Source organism: Pezoporus flaviventris, unplaced genomic scaffold, assembly GCF_033815535.1.
Source record: "Pezoporus flaviventris isolate CSIRO_AGI_PZ_B2104156 unplaced genomic scaffold, CSIRO_AGI_Pfla_v1 ptg000047l, whole genome shotgun sequence".
NCBI classification, from domain to species: Eukaryota; Metazoa; Chordata; class Aves; order Psittaciformes; family Psittacidae; genus Pezoporus; species Pezoporus flaviventris.
In genome coordinates, this window is record NW_026892595.1 from 17,318,537 (window position 1) to 17,338,547 (window position 20,011).

The 20,011-nt window shown below is 42.5% G+C and overlaps 1 protein-coding gene across 1 annotated transcript in view; it reads left to right on the top strand.

Moving 5' to 3' along the window:
- Positions 1–1,461: 1,461 nt before the first annotated feature.
- Positions 1,462–20,011, top strand: part of COL1A2 (collagen type I alpha 2 chain) — a 38,547-nt gene continuing 19,997 nt past the window's right edge. Inside the window, exons 1-21 of the mRNA XM_061468496.1 lie at positions 1,462–1,670; positions 3,797–3,807; positions 4,442–4,459; positions 5,136–5,171; positions 6,823–6,906; positions 8,247–8,303; positions 10,378–10,422; positions 10,526–10,579; positions 10,883–10,936; positions 11,327–11,380; positions 11,886–11,939; positions 12,221–12,274; positions 13,949–13,993; positions 14,194–14,247; positions 14,352–14,396; positions 16,809–16,862; positions 18,396–18,494; positions 18,580–18,624; positions 18,732–18,830; positions 19,354–19,407; positions 19,508–19,615. Coding sequence (XP_061324480.1) covers positions 1,601–1,670; positions 3,797–3,807; positions 4,442–4,459; positions 5,136–5,171; positions 6,823–6,906; positions 8,247–8,303; positions 10,378–10,422; positions 10,526–10,579; positions 10,883–10,936; positions 11,327–11,380; positions 11,886–11,939; positions 12,221–12,274; positions 13,949–13,993; positions 14,194–14,247; positions 14,352–14,396; positions 16,809–16,862; positions 18,396–18,494; positions 18,580–18,624; positions 18,732–18,830; positions 19,354–19,407; positions 19,508–19,615 — 1,194 coding nt within the window. The 5' untranslated portion in view covers positions 1,462–1,600. The remainder of the gene's footprint in view (positions 1,671–3,796; positions 3,808–4,441; positions 4,460–5,135; positions 5,172–6,822; positions 6,907–8,246; positions 8,304–10,377; positions 10,423–10,525; positions 10,580–10,882; positions 10,937–11,326; positions 11,381–11,885; positions 11,940–12,220; positions 12,275–13,948; positions 13,994–14,193; positions 14,248–14,351; positions 14,397–16,808; positions 16,863–18,395; positions 18,495–18,579; positions 18,625–18,731; positions 18,831–19,353; positions 19,408–19,507; positions 19,616–20,011) is intronic.

A 20,011-nucleotide genomic window follows, 5' to 3' on the forward strand; every position in this document is an offset into this window, starting at 1 on the left:
TGGCTGAGAGAGGGAAGGGGCATGAGCACCCCTTTCCGCGGAGCCCTCCTCGCCGCTTCCGCCGCGGGGAGGGGAGCCCGCTCTGAGGCGGGGCTCCCATTTGTCTTCTCCGTTAGCTCTGCCCGGGACTCCCTTCAGCGAGAAGAGGGGGCCCGGGAGGGGGCCTCCCGCCTGCCCGGGAGGAGCCCCTGGGCAGGGATGTGGGTTGGCCGCGGCCGCCGCTTGGCCCGGACGGTGGGACCACGTCAGCTCCGCTCAGCCACCGCGGGCCAGAGGCCGGCGGGGCTGAGATGGGCGACCCCAAGTGACTGCAGCCCCCGAGCCCCGTCCCGGGAACAGAGGCGCCCGGGGGCTAAGGATGGGGCCCCGCAGCACACCGCAAGGGGAGGCCACTGCCTGCCGGTCGTCAGGGGCACGGTGTGGGCAGCTGCTTGCATCGTCCCTCGGTCTCCCTGACTGTCGTGGGGCGGCCGGTGGCTAGCCCCCCCCCCCCCTCCACCCCCCCCACCCCCCCGCCCGAGACTTGGAAGCCAGTTGCCAGACAGACGTGGCAAGCAACCCCTCCAGCTTTCCCCTTGGCGGGGTGCGCGGGTGGCTGCAGGGACAGGGAGTTGCCGTGAGGGCCCTTCCTCCTCCCTGCGCCGGAGCACGCGGGACAGCCGGCTGCAGGGACTCCCCGGGCTGCCCCTCACACGTTCACGCTACCCCAGCGGCCGCGAAGTAGGGGGAAAAACACTCCCTGCTCCGGCCGGAAAGACCTCCCTGGGGAGAGAGAACCTCCGGGCTGCGAGCAGCCGATGAGGGCTCTGCTGCTCCCCACGGGCCGCTGGTCCCTACCGGGTAATGCGAGGGGCCGGGGTGACGGGCTGCCCGCCCCCCGTGCTGGAGGCGCCTCGGCACTTCTGGGGAGGGCGAGAGCGTCTTTTTGCCTTCGGTTGGGAGGAGAGCCTGAGCAGAGGACCCAGCTCCCTCCCGGCTCTCCAGGGCGCTTCTCCGCCGCCATCGGGAGCGGGACGGTTGGGTGCGCAGGCCCTGGACAGCTCCTGCTTTGAAAGCCCTCGGAGCGCCCTCCCGGCCGCTGCCAACCGGCTGTCCGGCAAGACTCGGGGCCGCGCAGCCCTGAAAACCCGGGCGAGGGGCGGGGGAACGATGGAAAAAAAAAATCCCTTAAATAAAAAAACGGGACGAGGAGTCAGATTTTCCTCCCGAAAGCCTCAAAGTGTCCACGTCCTCAAAGCATGGAACCAATTTACGGTCGCCGCCTCTCCCCCCCCCCCCTCCAGCATCCTCCCCTCCGCCCCATCCCCTCCGCTGCCAAGGCTGCTCCGCCGGGCCGGAGACACGGGGCACGTGACGGCCTGGGAGCCGCGCAGGCCCCGCGCTCCCATTGGCTGCGCGGGCGCCGGTGACTCGCGGACCCGGGACCCTCCTGCGATATAAATAGGGCGGAGCGGGTCTTGATTAATTTAGCATCCCGGGCAGCAGGTTTCCGCTAGGGTTGGAGTTACTCAAGACTGTATGCCTGCGCCCCATAGGTAATAGCTAACCACCGACCCGGGGGCTCTGCACCACAAGGAGTCTGCATGTCTTGCAACTAGACATGCTCAGCTTTGTGGATACGCGGATTGTGTTGCTGCTTGCAGTAACTTCATACCTAGCAACAGGCCAACGTAAGTGCTTTCAGCTTGCTCGTGGCGTGGGGGGTGTCAGGGGATGGCTGTTCCTGACGGGGGTCAGGAGGGGCTGACCCTCTGCGCTCTGTCCAGACCTCTTTCCCCACGGATGGTAGCCTGCGGGGAGCTGCTGCTTCCCAAGCTGTAGAGACCAGCTCTTACAACTGCCACCACCTCTGTCCCGGATCAGAATCCAGCTATTTTTCCCTCAGAAATAGAAAAAGGTGGCAAAAGGCCAACGAGGACCCCCCTGCTCACCCAACCCCCAAAAAAGACAGAGGGGCTTGTATCCAAAAGAGAATGCAAAGCCCTAATCCAAGCGCCGCTGCTTAAGGGCTAGGAGGAGAGTGTGCGGCGAGTGGAAGAACCCAGGCTGCATCCACACTACGCTTTCGTGAGACGTGAGGCACGGCTCCAGAAGCGGGGAGCCGGGTGGAGAGGGAGAGGGGTGCCTCGCCGCTTCCCTCCGAGGGCAGGCCGGGAGGCTCGGTACGGCACCCGCGCCCACCGCTGCCGCCGCTGGCATGCCGCTGCCCGCTGCTCACAGCGGCGCCGCCTGGCGGCGCAACGGGATCCCTGCTTGCGCGCCCTCCGGTTCGGCCGGGGAAAGCCGTCGGGGGCTCCCGCACATTGAGCTCGGCCTCCCGGGGGTATCCGGAGAGGAAAAGACTGCACGAGGCAGGAGGAGGGAGGCAGGGGAGGAATAGTGCAGGGAAGAGGATTTAGTCCCCATTCCTCCAGGAGGGGGAATCGCAGCTGTCCACACACATAATGCGGAGGGGGAGAACCGCGCCCCGCTTGACTGGTGAACCGGAGCGTTCCCCGTCTTCCCTCGCCGCTGTTGCTCCGCGAGACTAGCTTTGACCTGGGGTTTAGCTGCGTTCCTGGGCGGAGGAGGGAGGGCGCAGCAGCGCGCTGCCCTCTCCTGGGGGCTCCCGGGAAGATGCTCCCCGTGCCCTGCCGGCCGTGTTGGGGTCGTTCTGAAGGGGCGGGGGACTGAGGCCTGTCCCAGCACACCGCAGACGCTCCCCCCCGGGGACATCCATCCATCCCCGGGTGACGGGCAGCGGTAGCAGCGGCTGAGGAGACGGAGCTGTTCGCGTGGGCATTCCCGCCGCACCCACCAACACCGGTTTTCCCGAAATAAGACCTTGTAGTCACCAGTGTCACCATCACCTGGGGGCAGTAGGGGTTTTAGAGTGGAGCTAGTAGAGGCGATCGGTGTTCTGCCGTGGTATTTCAGTGCTTTGTGGCGTTCAGCACTTCAGGCGTTGTTACCTGTCTGCTGGACTGCATGAATCATCTGAATTTAGTGTGATCATACATCGCCAAAGTGGCACTTTGTGGAAAAACACCCCAAAACCCGTTAGCTAGTAGTGGAATTGCTGGTATTAAGTGTGGTGTGAGACAATCGTACCATGGTAAGTTTCAGCCCAAAGATAGATTTTTAATTTAAATTTAATTCAAGCAACAGATTGCTTGAAATTTAGAAAACAGATTTTTGAAAGTTAGAATCTCCAACTGGTTAACAAGAGCATACTTAATAGTAAATAGCATGCAGAAAGAAAGTTATTTCCTATTTGGTGTTTAATGGCTTCAAACTGCTCTGTTACACGTGCTGACGTTTTACAGGAGATTGTGGAAATAGGTATGTTTGGATAGGACCATGCCCCATAAAAAGTGAGATGGGGCTATTGACATTCAAATTTAAGATTACTTCTACAATTTAATATCTTCACATGTCAGCCTGTCTGGGTTCATTCATTTGTTGCATGCAGACACATGTGAAAATATGTGTGTGCATTTTTGTTCCATGGAGATACGTTCAAGCATATTTAGAGCAGGCTTATAGAAGGTATCTGGCTTTTTACCATTTCAAACATATTACTTGTTCTAATTTCATTAGCAAGTCAGTTTTGAGTCTGACAATCTCACCTGCGAGTCTTTACAGTTTAAGATAATCGCCTTAAAAATGAGAAATTACATTAAGAATATGTTCCTTGCATTAAGAAATGTAAATTTGCCATTTGACTTAAAAGCATTGAAATGTAAAACTTGCAAAAATAACTGAGTCCATGCTCTAATTATCTCTTTTTTTTTTTTTCTTTCCCTTCTTTTTCCAGATGTGAGTGAGGTCAGTATAACTAATTTTTTTTATCTCCTATGAGCACTCATCTTCAACTAACAGGCTAGACTTCCCTTTCGTGGCAGTGTTATTCATTAAGGTTAATGCCCAAGATGGTCATGGAAAGATACCAATTAAATCCTGAAGGGACTGCCTGGAAAGGTACCCACCCCAATTTCTCAAGTGGGACGGCCTTTTTAAGAGACTGCCTTCATAGGTGTAAAGACCATGAGGAGAAAGTAACAGAGCAGTGGTGTTTGGACATTATACCTGGCGGTTTGGATTGAAGATAGCTCTACTTTAAAGCCAGTCTTACAGTCTAAATTTCCTTGCACAGAAGGATTATGAAAGAACTCAGGTGTGACTTTTTGTTTTTATGCCAGTTTTATAGGCTGTAATACGTATAAAATTGTCAGTCTTCAACAAAATGTTCTAACGTAGTTACATGTATCTTTGCTAGATAATAAACTCCTAGCTAAATTACTCCTAAATTATAAGTAATTTAAAACCATAAGGTATACTGAAATATACTGTACAGAGAAAAAATATGCAAGAAGATGAGTGCAAGTTTATATTTTATTTTAGTTTAAAATAGTGAGAGAAACTGTATCATTTTTAAAATTATCTTCTTTATTTTTTCCAGGGAACTGCAGGGCGGAAGGTAAGCATATTTATTTTTCTTGCTTGGGAATGGAGATGATATCGGATATTCTTAGGCAGATTAATATTTGGTTGAATATAGGATAAAAGGAAAACTGACTACATTCATTATTTTCAGTGTTAGCTGCAGCAGAAGAACTGAGATGAGTATGAAGTAAAAAGGAGGGAACAATAGGCGCAGCATCTTAACACCAGAGTAAATTCAAATATTGGATTTAAGCTGCTTTACCCAAGAGCAGAACTAAGCCTACCAAGAACTGAACTGCATCAAAGTGACATTCTTGTTCAACCAGAGTTCCTTTGGAAAGATTTACATTAATGGAACACAAGCAATATCCATACAGGTCTAAAAATCTAAGTAAATTCTATTTTATATCTGAAATTTGCTGTTAAATTAGAGCAAATTACTCATTAGAGACTAAAACCAACTTTGCAAGTACTTCTGTGGACTGTGCAGTGATACTTTTAACTGATGTAGTAATGACAGTGACTTACGTATTTCCAGTAGCTTACTGTGGAAAAAGAATATACTGCCCGTGGAAAGTAGCAATTGGACCTGTATGTGTGGTCTGCTTTCCTTTTTCTGTGTACATTAATTATTTTTAATGTATCTGTTTCCCTGTGTTGTCCTGGAAAATTTCTGCGGTAACTCATTAAGTTTTATTTTCTTCTGGCAGGGCCCTAGAGGAGACAAAGGGCCACAGGGAGAAAGGGTAAGGAATTAGATTGACGTTCATTTGTTTGTGATCTTTGAACAGCAGTTGATGGAAGACCAGTAGGGAAAAACTAAGCTTAGGCACTGATGTGAGAGTAAATTAATGTACCTATAGAAGCTTCCCTGTAAAATTTCATTGCAAAGAAAGGAAGTTACCTATGTACCAAATTCTGCCCTGGCAATACCTCACCAAACTATTGTGGTCATTGTGGCTGAGCAGATGTGGTTGAATTCAGACAGCAGCCTAGAACTACAAGTAGTGGTTTGAAAATTTTTTTTCCACTGCCCACAGTGGAAATAGTGCATGAAAACGCAGAAAGGAAAGTTGACACATAAAAATGTAGTCTTTGAACAGTATGGTATGTGGATAAGCTCTCTACATCAAACCTGAATAGACAAAGCTAGCTTCAAGGATCATTCGTTTTCTGTGCCTCCAAAGATGGCTTGAGAAAGCTCTTTTCTTGGCAGTTAGGTGTTTGTCATCTACCTTCTATTAGTCAAAGCAGATACTGGACTGTTAAAGGCTACTGTAAAGTAATCATAAATAAGGACAGTTGAAGAATTTAATTGTAATGTTCATTCATTTTGCTGATGGCTGCTTTTCTGATTTGCTTCTGCATTATTGCTGCTTTTTTTTTTAAGTGGTATTCTGAAATTCACATCCTTATCCGGGCAGTGTGTAATTATCATGTGTCTTTTTTGTATCTTAAAAATGAAAATGCCATAGTAGTGACAGCTAGCTCTTAAAGCTTTGTTAGGTCATAATATGCTGACAAACATAATGGGAACTATTAGGAAGAGTGTATCCGTGTGGTCAACTGGGTATTTGCTTTAGTCTGCCACTAGCTAAATTTGTTTCATGAAATGAGATACATGATTTGTCCTGAAGGCAGCAAGGCTGATCTTGTTCCTTTAGAAATCCGTAAGGCTTTTATTCTGGATTTTATCTAGCACTGAACTGGATCCAAAATACAGACCAAATAAAATACCTTGCCTCCATTGTCGTGATGGCAAAACTTGAATATCTTTGTGCATCAAGGATGAAAGAATATACGGGCAAATGTTATTGAATGAGTGTAATTTCAGGTTGTTGTAAAAGAAATTCCGACAGTGGTAGCAGAGTGGTAGCATCAAAAATACATAGAAGAGCACTGCTTTAATGTTGTTGAATTTGCAATTGTACCAGCAAATAGTATATACTGATTAGAAACTGGTTCTCAACTTACTCTGAATCTATGTTAGTTCATACCAGTAGGGCTGACTTCTGTCAGTCCTTTTGGTCAGATTTTAGGATCTTGCTAGCAGAATCTGACAGGCTGTTTAGGTCCACGTGGGTCACTTGGGGTTTATGGGTCCAAAATTTCATTGCTTAAAGTGAAATTTCCCAATTTGGAGATTACGCTTTGATAGCATATATTCAGTATTGCCCCCATAAATCTCAAACATGAAACTACAGTTAATACCTGGTTTGAGACGTGACAAGACAATGTAAATTCAGGCTATGCTCATTTTCTCACTATTGAAATTGCATATATAGTACTGCTGTATTATGTGCTGTAGGTGCCCGGCTGTTAATGAATTTATCACTTCAGATATTTCTTTAGCCACTTCTAATGTTCACTTTATAATCCTTTTTTTTTTGACTCTAGGGTCCACCAGGTCCACCAGGCAGAGATGGTGAAGATGGTCTACCAGGTCCTCCAGGCCCCCCTGGTCCTCCAGGTCTTGGCGGAGTAAGGCATCCAAACTTTGTTACTGAAACCAATAAACTGTGTTTTGTGATTAAGACTAAATGTGCATCTGCTGGAAAACACTGAAGTTGCATTGGAGGAAAGTAGAGGAAACATTCTCTCGTGATCAGCAAAAAATTGATGGTCCCAGTTCCAATGAAACTCTCCTTGGGATGTATATTTGCCGGGAGCAAACTTATGCACGGGAGCAAATCAACCATGTTAATTATCATTAAATTTATACAGCCATAATGTGTATGGATTAGAAATCAAGTAAGTGAAACCTGTGCTGTTAAGCAGATAGAGAAAAGAAACAACACTTTGCGGGTTCAAGAGACAGCAACTGTATTGGAACAGGCTGAAGACTACCCTTAAGCTGAAAGTTCATACTTGAAAGTCCTTCAGGATTCTAGTGTATTTTCCTTTAGAATTTTTCATTTCTATCTGTATTCATGCTGCAAAACCTAAGTAAGTGGACTGTGTTGCAAACACACTTTTTGCAGAAGTGTCTATCATATATTCTCTGCAGAATGCTGGCTTTAACTCTTTGCTTGCCATTAGCTCACACAGGGAGCGTGAAGACATAGACAGTGTCTTATTGTTCAAGCTTAGTAAATCCTCCTGCATGGAAGAATACTTTCTTGCATTCAATATGAATAACAATAATTTTTTTTTCCTATTAGCAAACCCCGAACTACTTTCTCTGATTTCTAGTTTTAATATGCTAATAAAACAAGAAAAGGATTTTTGACTGCGTTGCATAGAACTTTTTTCCATTTTAATGGAGAGAGAAAATGTACTAGATGCATATTTGCTTACAAAACTTATACGGATAGAAGATGAAAAATCCAGTGCAGAGCTTCTGAGGCTGCATGCTCCTCAGATCTTTTTGAAGGGGGAAGCCCCACCTCATCAGGTAGCCCATCAGGGCTGGTACAAGGATTTTACTTAAGCAATGCAGTGAAAAAATATGTACAACTTCCCTCATTGGAAATTAGGTAGAATGATTTGAGGGTTTCAAGAAAGTTTTCAATTTTAAATGAGTACTGGGTTTACATTCTTAATTTTCAGTTCACACTGTTGCAATGCCTCTCTGTCAGTAGTGCATAGATATTTCAGGCCACTGCATGAAAGGGCCTTCCTATTAAAATCAATTTTTTTCTGGAAACTTGAAAGTGAGTAGAAATGTATTTATGATAGGACCATGTTTACTGAGTTTTACGTATGCCACTTCAACATACTGTATAGCAAGTCCGATGGTAGTTATATGTAGCATGATAATTATCAACATTTTTAAAGGAAAATTTGTAGTATGTTAATTTCAAACTTTTTATCACCTACAGAACTTCGCTGCTCAATATGATCCATCTAAAGCAGCTGATTTTGGCCCTGGACCTATGGTAGGTATATGATTTAGCACTTGATAACTTGCATAGATAACACATTTGCTATTTTCCTTTGAGTCTAATCCAGCTGTAATAATGCTAAGCATAGTGTTAGAATTAGTGTTTTGATCATATACCAAGCCAAACTGTGGATTGATTCTTTGATGTAGGACAATGTAAAGTGTTTGAAATATAGCCCTAGGACTTGAAATGTGGTCTTGGGACTGCATGTTTAATTTGAATATAGCACTTATGGGCCTTGTGCTTTAATTCTGTCTGTTGACCACACTTTTATGAATAAGTGAATCTTATAATCTGATGTCAGATAACATGTACTTTGATACAGTATTACTTTTCCCATAATGAGACAGATTGTGTTTTATGAATGAGAAAAATTATAAAGCTGCTGTCTAAAGCAGACATTGGTCTAGAAAATAACTCAATAGCTCAGCTCCAGTTGATGACCATTTTTCTCACATGGCTGTTAAACCCTTTTGATATCTTTGGATTGCACAGGCTTGGTAGGAAATTGGCCACCATATTCAATTCTCCAAAACCGAATGTTAGTACTTGCTACAAAGCTGTTTCTCGGGAGAAATCTGTATCAGTTACTGCATGCTATTTTCACATGGGCATTTAAGAAGTCTATTGCCTCTCTACATGGATTTCTAACCCTTCCTGATGTTAGCAGATGTTTTCAGTGTGCATAGACAGCAGAATATGGGTTAAATTCACCACACTTACCAACATCACAGACAATGCATCTGATGGGGGAGCAGCAAGATAAAGGCTGCTCAGGTTTATTCTGGGTCAACTGCTTGTTTCCCTTCTCAAAAATATTGTAATATTAAATGAATTTTTGAAAATATTTTGGCATCCACTCAGATACTAAATATAAGAAAATAAGAGTATCTTTAATCAAGTTCTGCCCTCAGTGTCTGACAATATGAAAATATAGATGAAGATTTATTTGGGGTGTCACAATTTCTAAGTTTCAATTTTTGAATCAGTTAGGGTTCACCTGGTAGGAACAGCAATAGAATCTACCTACTGTGGGGAATTTTTAAATTTCATAAAGAAAATGTGAGAGATTGGGAATTTAGAAAAGAAGGGGAAAGCCATTATGGAATATAATTTGTGAAGAGATTCACAGGGCTTGTGCAGCACGTGATTCAGACTGTTCAGAATTAGTTATTTTTCCTAGAATTACTGCATATTTCTATAGCAATTTCTGTTGTCACATCTCATAAAACATTCATTTGGACAATAGGAGCCTAAATTAAATTTCACTAAAAGTTGCTTGCTTAGTAAAGTTTAAGACAACTATTACAAAAGTGCAGTAATCCATGGAAATTTCCTTTTTAAGAGAGATTTTTGATCCTTTTTTCAAGATGTATGTAAATTCTGAATTCAGTCAAGAAGAGTGTGTTAGTGACTGACTGACTTCGTACGTTAAATGAAGAGAATTTAATAGGAAATAAAAAACAATGAAATATTTAAATAGAAATGGATCATTATTTGAAATAGATCATTACACAATATGTGCCAGAGTTGTTTGATTTCTTTCCAAAGTTGTGTGTGAACCTACCAATTCATGGTAATACCACCATTTATATGTCTTTATTTTTCCCATTTATAGCTCTACAATTTTAATGATCTTTTTCTCTAACTTCTCTTCTTGAAAATTATGATAAAATTGGCAGGCCCAAAAATACAGTCTTTCTTAATCTGTTGTTATGACCCTCATCTTTAAACTCTGCGTTTAGCTTACGGGAAGGGAGAAGGCACGTAAAAGAATGAACCAGTGTGCTTACTGACAAGCTAGAATAGATCACAGGGTTCCCAGCCATAATGGTATGTTCCTAATCACCTCTGTGCTAATTCATCCATTAGAAGACCTATTTGCACTTGGACTGCCTGTGCAAATTCATGCAGAACTCTTAACTTCCTCTGACTTGATTTGGACACTGCACACTGAAAACTGTAAGGCTTACCAGTATTCTAGGAATAACAGGAATTGGTGTTACAGATGAGTTTATATAATGGTGATTTTAAAAAAACAAAATGTTTTGTAATTTTTCTCCCCTAGGGTTTAATGGGACCTAGAGGCCCACCTGGAGCATCCGGACCCCCTGTAAGTACAGTCTCAGCTCTCCTACAGATTGATAAACATTGACATATCTGGAAAATCACAAGTAGCTTGTTCAAACACTAACAAAATCTTCCTCCTTCTGTAGGGTCCTCCTGGTTTTCAAGGTGTTCCTGGTGAGCCTGGTGAACCTGGTCAAACAGTAAGTACAGGTTTCAGACACAGACACTGTTAGAATCAGAAATAGGACAATAAAGTAGGCTTGTAATGCTTAGGCCCCTTTCTCCTATCCATATGCACGTCCTTGAATGTTTCAACTGGATATTCCTGGTTGGTCCTGTTACAGAAGCAGAGCTGAACACTCAGATTCAGACTCCTTCAGACTAGAATCATAAAGTGCAAAGTCAATTATGCTCCACCTGTGCCCCAACTCGAGCCAGAACCCAGTGAAAAGACTTACCTGAAAAACTAATGCTTGAAGTAATCCTCAGTCTATTTTTAACAGGGTCCCCAGGGTCCTCGTGGTCCCCCTGGTCCTCCAGGAAAAGCTGGTGAAGATGTAAGTGGTTACTGAATGTTTCTCATTTCTTTTGGGGCTGTGGTTCAACTCTAAGTCATTGTTAAACGAAGCATTCAATTGGCTATAATTTTTTACATTGTTCTCTAATACTCCATAAAATAAATAACTCCTTGAAATAATTATTTTACAATACAAGAGATGCTGTATGTTGGAGATGTACAGAAAAATGGATAACTTCAAAACCTCTCCAAATAAATTATTTCACTTCCTGAGTACAGGGAGAAGGAAACATGAAAGCTAACAAGCTGTCCGTAATTATTGAAAATGTGAGAAACTTAGACAGTGCCTTTTCTTTTTAAGAATGGTTTATGTTGTTATTTTATTAAGTAAGCTTTTCTTCTTAGTGCATTTTTACTGCCTTTTTTTTAGGGCCACCCCGGCAAACCTGGAAGACCTGGTGAGAGGGGTGTTGCTGGCCCTCAGGTATGTAGCAATCTGCTCTAGACAATGCAAACCAGTTCTATCAGTGAAACCTAACAGCATTCCTGAATTGCACCATTAACTATCTAGTAATGTTTCTTATATGGATTAATCAAAATTCAGTTCGTACCTTCGGGGATATCATATAGTTATGTATTTGTTTTGTGTTCCCCCTCCCTAAGTAAAGCTAGTGTAATTAGTAACAGAAGTGACATAGTGATGAGTTACATAGGCACAGATGAGGAGGCACTTTGGTATAGAAAGCTAAAACAGTTGTGCTATCACATGTTAATACATGAAATCTCTGAGAGTCAGAGCTGGAAAATCAAGTTGATTACTGTTAGTCTTGGAGCAAGTCTGGTCCTGGGAGTTCGGGAATGGACTGTGTTCCTCACTTGAAGTATCACAGCCCAGGTCTACCAGTTACTTTTATTGAAATACTTTTTATTTGTCTTTAACTGCATTATATAATATGAGAGACAATCATTCATGCATTGTGTGTTTTTAGGGTGCTCGTGGTTTCCCTGGAACTCCTGGTCTGCCCGGCTTTAAGGGAATTAGGGTGAGTATGTGCATAATTTCCCTGATTAGTTATGATTGACAGCACTTCAGCATGCTGAAAACCCCTGGAAATACCCTCCAAGTTAAGAGTGTGTAAACCTCTTTGAAGTTCTTACTATCTCCTGATATGAAAGACTGATTTGGGTTTTTTTTTTAAATCTTAAGATTATATTAGAAAATAATTTTGTATGGAAAGAAGGCTTTGCCTTACAAGACTAGGAGTTTATGTGTAGCCATTTGTAGGAAAATATATATTAATATCTGTTTTTCTACTTAATATAGGGACACAATGGTCTGGATGGTCAAAAGGGACAACCTGGTACTCCTGGCAACAAGGTAAAGATGACATCTGAAAATGTAGGATGCATTTGTAGCTTTTCCTAGCAAAAGACATATGAAGTCCCCTCCAATCAGTCTTCCATGTTGTCATTAAATATTGCCCAGCTGCAATAATCTAGATGTCAGTGGGTGTGCATATAGCAAATATGGGCATTTCTCTTAACATGAGAAATCATTCCTGGGACCTTATTCTTGAGTCTTTATTAAAGTTTGTACTTCCTATTGAAGTTTGTACTTACTTCTTGAGTAAGAGCTGCAGAACTGAGCTCCTAATGGTTGACTACCCAGCAGCGCTTAAGACTGATTTTGCTCTCTCTTTGTATGGATTGTGTTTTGCATTTTAATGGTGTTTTAAGGCACAATAAAATGAAAATATCTAATTTTTCTACAGAATTCTGCCATGTAAGAGACCTGCTCCAGTCTGCTAAAAATTTGGACAGGTGCTCTTTAACTTTTCCGAGTTAAAGCTATTTGATCTTCACAGTCTTTTTCCCAATTTACCTTCTTTGGATTAGTGCACATTTGAAGTCTACCCTTAAAAAACTGTTTCTAAATATGGTCCAGAAACATCTCTATCAAACTCTTCCTCTCTTGGTTTCTTCTCCCATTCCTCGTCAGTGACTAATGGCAGTTTTCTTAAACACTACCACAGTACCGGGTTGTAGGAAATTTTAATGCTGCTGACTTATTCACAGGAGATTTATATAGCTTTTGATATAACAATGAGAAGCTCAGATACTAATCCTCCCTCTTGCTTGTTTCTAAGAGCTTCGCACTACTTGCTTGTAGCATTATTAATTGTAACATAGCATTCTGCAATATCACTGCAAGTTGTTAACCTTGTCAAGAGACAGCAAATGCTCAGGCTGCCAGTATTGGAGATTAAGGACAGATAAAGCAATTAAGTAAAGAACCATTATCAGTAAGAGTGCTAATCTGACTGCAAAACACAAGCATAATCAATGAAGTTCACCTATGATGTAACTATGCTGAAAGCAGTGATGAAGGCAAACACTTGTGCTGTTTGCAGCATTTAAGACTACGTGTATTCAGATATGTTCAGGATTCAAGGGCCTTAAGGCTAATCTTGCCCCTATAGACCAGCCTAGACCAACTGCAGCCTTGTTCAGAGCACTTAGTACTAAAGGGACAGGAGTCATGTTTTAATAGCTGTCAGTCATACTTCAGTATTATTGGTCCTACGTTAAAAATACCTGAGGCAGATCCTAATTTCCAGCCATTTAACAGGAACTTTGTCACCTTAACCTAAGGCAAAGTAAAGCATTATTCTGCTTCTGCTCTAGTTAAAAAACAGCTGCTGATTGGTCCGAATTGGTAGTTGACTATTCGGGCCCTATCTCTTAAGTGCGTGCTACAGAGTAAACATCAGAACAAAGAAAGGGGATAAACCAAGCTAAGATGGGTAGGTGAAGTGACTTGCTCTGGCCCTCCTCTTCTAAGAAGATTCCAGCTGGTCACGTTCCAGCATGTGCAGGGAGAGTCAGTCTCTGCATCCTCAGGATTTGATGTGCAGTTATTTTATACTGTGGTTCGGGTGCCACAGAAAACAAAGATAGTACCCAGCAGTTGAATATGTCTCTAGATGGTGTTGTGTTATCTGTCCAAATCATTCTTTAAGAAATTCAAGCCTGCAAACTTTCTTTTTCATAGGGAGAACCTGGTGCCCCTGGTGAAAATGGTACCCCAGGACAACCTGTAAGTATTTACTGCTGCTGCGGAAAATGATAATCTGATAGATATGGTTCGGCCAGCATTTGATCAGTTTTTGCCGTCAGAGACACTGTAGCTAGCTAGATACTCTAATGTGAATATTTACAACAGAATTGCCTGGCTGCAAATCTGTATATCTTTGTTCAGTGAATGGATTAAATGAGTCAATTTAATTTTTCTTTCAGGGTGCTCGTGGTCTCCCTGGTGAGAGAGGAAGAATAGGAGCCCCTGGACCAGCTGTAAGTAGCTTCCCATCTGCCTGTCATCATGACCAGCCACTTGCTGTGGCATTCTCTGATCTTTGAATCTCTCTCAACTCTTTTATCATGTTCTCTCCTCACAGGGTGCTCGTGGAAGTGATGGCAGCGCGGGCCCCACTGGACCTGCTGTAAGTTTCATTCTTGATCTTTGACAGTCTGGTTCCATTAGGCCTCGTGTCTCTTTCTGTTAATAAGAGTATTTCTCAGGCTTCTGAGAAGCTGACTGTGTGGACATTCTTAACACAGTTCTTTGTTGCTTCATCCAAAAAGAACTGATAAAACATAAACCTTTTGCAGACAATATCCTGAGAGCGTCAGGATATATAGAAAATGCATCTGTATCAAAGGAACCAAATATTCTGTCATTTGCACTGGTGGGTTCAGGGGGAAACAGTGATCAGAATTCTGATTTCCAACAGTCTAACAGAACAGTTCTCATCCCAAAACTAAAGAGACTTTATGCCTTTTAGCAGATACATACCATGCACATGTTGCAGATGACTATAATTATATACACCCTTAAACTATTACATGCAGTCCAGGACTTAGCTTTGCACCCGCAGCATTGTCCTGTCTGACTAACAGGAGCTAATCTGTTTCATTCACCCCCTGATACCTGAATTAGGTGAGCTAGGGTGGAAGGCCAGTAAGATCCAACTGTCCTGAGCTGAGTGTTAAACAGTAACTATACGAATAAGTGTTAATCCAATGCAGTTTTGTCCCTTTAATAGGAATTACTGTCACCATAGCATACCACTGACTTCAATAAATCTCATTTGTTTTAGTGAAATAAATGTGTGTACTAGGGCATATTTTTGAAGCTTAAATGAAAAGTCAGGAATAGCCCAGAATTGTTTTTCCTTCCTGCTTTCAAAATTTAAATGAGTGATGAAGCTGTACTTGGTTCTGTTAACTTTGCTAACTCCTTGTCACTTGAAACATCTGTTATACTTTACTATACTGCACTATACTTTAGTAGAATGTTAGCATAGGTACGAATTTCACTTCATTTCTCCCATATGGGATATTTAAAAAATACGTGGTTGGGAATTAAATTGCAGGCAGAGACCTCATAGCTGAGATCTGATGTTACAGTTTGAAGTAGAACCAAAGCCTTTTAGCTATCTTGAAGGCAATTGAGTTACTATAGGAAAAATATTCAGGAGCTGCTGATTGCGGAGGTGTTGCTGGGAATGGGCAGGAGCAGGGAGCTGCATTGGGTCCCAGTGCCTATGCCAGGCTAAGGTTATTTTACACATACTTAGGTTATGATGCTGTAAACATTCTGCATAGCACTTACTATCACTCTTTTTAAAAAAATAAAACAAATAATGTTTTATTCTCCTTGCCACTTGCAATTTAAAACATAAAAAGAGTCACTGCAGTGGAAATTCTGGTAGTATATATTTACATACATATCTTAAAGGGCATTCGATCTTTTTTTCTCTCTTTATGCAAAACCAGTGAGAATTCCAGGTACTCAGTTCATAAGAGTAGATTATAGAATGTTGGAAGCCAACTCCTCTTTGCTGTAGCAGCTGACCCATTAAATTCTCTTAGATTTGCAAAGCAGTTTTATAATAATATTTATAATTGAAATATGTTAGCTTGCAAAGAAGTAGATATCAATCCCCAATGGCTGTGAATGAGTTGAATAATTCATTAATAATTGAGTAAAAACCATCCCTTTGTATGCATTAAAGAATAACAAAGGCTATGAATCCACCAGTATATCTTCTCTTGTGATGTCTGAGTTCTGTACATTAGGAAGCTTGTCCCATCATAATTACATATCTCACAGCAATATCTAGATATAGCAGGATCAGTAGAAGTCCCTGTTCAAGCTGACATGTCATTCATTCCCTTTGACATTAAACAAAACTGAACCCCACACAATATAAAGAACAAGCATTGGAGTTGCATGTGTTCACTGCTGCAAAATGTATGATCTAGGCATGAATCAAGATTTCTAATCCATTTGCATGTTAGAATCAGTTCCTGCCCTGAGTTGCTGTTCAGCCTGATCCAATTCCCAGTACTGACCTAAATACAAGTTGTGCAAAGCACTGGCTTGTAAAGTGGTGCAGAGATCTTACCAACCCTCTGCCCACGGGTGAAGGACAAAGTTTGTCATCAATCCAGGGCTCTTGTGTGTGGCCAGTAGTCCAGAAGGACTACTGGTTTGAAAGCGTACACAGATAACTCCTGCACAGTAAATGTGCTGGAAACAGCCACCTGAGATTTGTATTTGCAGGATGCAGTGCTCCCCTTGTCTGCCTCTGCCCATTCTCTGTTTATTCTTACTCAGGTGTTTGGCCTCAAGGCAAAGTTTTACAAATTGTTGTTTAATTCACACTTTTTTAAAACTGTTCTTAACTGTCTGTAGTGAACCAAATTTGTCAGTTTGGAGTTGCAAAAGGCAACTGATATTCTGAGAGGGTAATGTGTGGAAATGTATTTTTTAATGCTTACTTCAGCAAGCAAGATGTTTCAGTCATCGCTGAATACATTTACCTAACTGCTTCCCTTTAATTTCCTAGGGTCCTATTGGTGCTGCTGGTCCTCCAGGCTTCCCAGGTGCTCCTGGTGCTAAGGTATGAACATCTGATTCTACTGGCACATTTGGTAGTGAAGATGAAATATAGTAACTAGTACTGCTAGGTAGCAAAAACACACCTTCTCTGTAAGGGGAGTGCTTCCTTATTAGTTGCAGATCAGGATGAGGATGAATCCCTGCAGTATTTGGAGAAGACCTGCTATGAACGCTAATTTAAATACAGCACTTATTTCACAGCTGCAAATTATCTTTAGGCAGGCTCAGGAAGACACATAACCTCTTCTTTTTTCTTACTGCTTCCTATGTGCTGCAGTTGTACACACCTTTGAAGGGTGACGTGGATCATAATAAATAAGCAAAGTAGCAGTTTACGTCACTTTAGAGAAGTAGTGGAGGACCGAGAAGCTGCAGTCGAGTATCAGGCTCCTTCCAACCCAGGTTCTTGAAATTGCAAGTGAGGAGATTGCATTGAAACTTTTCAGGTTTAGGGCAGTATTGTTTTTGCTCTTACAGAATGTGACTTAGATAACTCAGTTTATTGCCCGGATCTCAGCATTTTTACCTGGGTAAGAGTCTCATTATTTTGAATTTTTCTTTGTCCAGGGAAGGACGAAGGATTTGGGGCGAGACTATTCCATATTACTGCATTTACAAATTTCACTGACCATTTGCCAGGAAGCTCAGAGCTGAATGCATATAGAGATAGTGTGATACGGTTTTTCACCCTCACACAGGTACATGAATTCCATGTCACAGCAGATGAAACTCTTGTCTTGATCCACCTGTAGAAGAAAATAGAGTGTTATTTGCTAGATCTCTTAGTATTAACTGCAGGGAAGATGAGAAAATTGAGATCCTGTTCTGGTTATTCTTGTCAAAAGGCAAGACTTCTGGAAAGCATGATGTCTTCTCTGATGCAGATGTGAGTGTTGTTACAGCATGCAATTTCAAGAGAAGGCTGCCTATGTGTCTAGGGTGAATTCTGACTACTTAGAGAATTGCAGAAGAAAAGTTTTCATAATATTCAGGGGTTTTATAGTAGATGTAGTGAATACAAGCTTCGGAGAGTAAAACCATGAGCCTTTTCCTGTAATTTACTCCACTGTGAACACCATCCTATAGCTCTCTGATCAGGCATCATTTTGCATTAGTGCAATGCATCTAAGGTGCAAGATAATGGTCAGTTAGGTCTCCTACACTATGAGGCATCTCAGGCCAATGCTGGAGGCACATGGCTGCAGATAAGACTAGAATCATAATTCTGATTTTCTAGATCAACCTTCTTTGTAAACCTTGGCAATAATGAAGCTTTTCAGATACGCTGAGCATCTGTTGTTCCTGTGTTAGCCATCAGCCTTGATGGAGCCTAGCTAGACATCTCAGCTTCAGTGACTTTAAAATCCAGTAAAAGCTCTCGGCCTCTTGATTTCCTGGCCTCTGAAGTAGGAATATATGTGCATATATATGATTATCTTCTTAATGTCAGGATAATACAGGATTGCTCCACTATTGCCCTAACACCCCTAATATTGTGTGCACTGACAGAGGGCTCTGTCCTTCTTGCAAACAGGGTGAAATCGGACCTGCTGGTCATGTTGGTCCTAGTGGTCCTGCTGGCCCAAGAGGAGAGATTGGACTTCCTGGCTCTAGTGGTCCTGTTGGCCCTCCAGTGAGTAACTTGCCAGACTTCATCTATTGTCAGATGGGTGCACTTGAGACTCTGAAATAACCATTACTGTTATCTTTCTTAACAGGGGAACCCTGGTGCTAATGGTCTCCCAGGGGCTAAAGGTGCAGCTGTAAGTACAGCCATACCCACACTTGTTTGCTCTAAAGAAAACCAATTCAGTTAATGCAACAGAAAAGATATTGGGCTCATAATACCTTTTACCCCTCTGCTGGACAGGGTCTTCCCGGTGTTGCTGGAGCTCCTGGTCTCCCTGGTCCCCGTGGTATTCCTGGTCCTCCTGGTCCCGCTGGTCCTAGTGGCGCTAGAGGACTTGTGGTAAGTTACTTTGTGTATTGTATGCCTTCATTTGAAAATTGGTCACAGTGTCCTCTATTGTAAAAGATTTTTCTATTAAATGCAGGCATTTTTTCTTGCTCCACTATAATTAAACATTGCAGTTCATTTCTCTGCCTCGCTGCTTGCTTCAAATGCTGAGACTGAAGAGGTTCACTTTGCACTCACTTTGAGTGCAAGGGTTGTTAAATTCTGTCCATGTTGGTAGTACCAAGAGAGATGTGGCAGCGGTCTCACAAACAGGCCCTCAATGGGTATCCTCAGTATAGGGACCAACCCTGAATGTGTGAATTACTGTCATTTCTAAGCATCTTTTAACATCCCTTTTTTCATGCCTGTTAAGCCAAAAGTACAGTTTATGTTCACTGACCATGTATGACAGTAGAGGAAGACATGGCATTAGATGATTAAGAAGTTGTTGGATTCATTAAAAGCTGTCGAGGTAGAAGAGAGATTTTTGAAATTATGCTTAATTCTATGATCTCTTTTTTTTTTTGGACTCTAGGGTGAACCAGGCCCCGCTGGTCCCAAGGGAGAAAGTGGTAACAAGGGTGAGCCTGTAAGTATAGCAACATGTGAAGGGTTTTTTTCAGTGAAAAACCCTGATAATATCGGTAACAAAGCATCTGATTTCTTCCTTTTCTCTTTGCCTGAAACAGGGTGCTGCTGGACCCGCTGGCCCTCCTGGTCCTAGTGGTGAGGAAGGCAAGAGAGGCAGCAATGGTGAACCTGGCTCTGCTGGTCCCCCAGGCCCTGCTGGTCTAAGAGTAGGTTTTCTTTTTATGTTCCAGAAGTAGAAGCAAAAAGGAAATAAAGCTACAATCACAAAGGCAAATTAAGTCATTATGAGTAATTAAATTTGCATTCATGCTATTAAGCAAAGATCATTTGCAGTTTTGAGCATTTTGATTAGCTGGGACCAAACCTGTTTTTGCTTTGTATTAAGGTATTAATGTATTAATGATGTTTACTCTCTTATCCTTGAAGTAATTAGAGGTTGCTTTGATTTATCCACTGTATAATAGTGAATTATCTTTGATTACTCTTAAAGCTTTGTGATGGGTTTAACAGCTTAAAATAGATAATTGGCTCACACATAATGTGAGGCAAAGCATTTCAATTCAAGTGTGCCTAGTAACCTTTTCAGTCTGTGAGGAAACCAC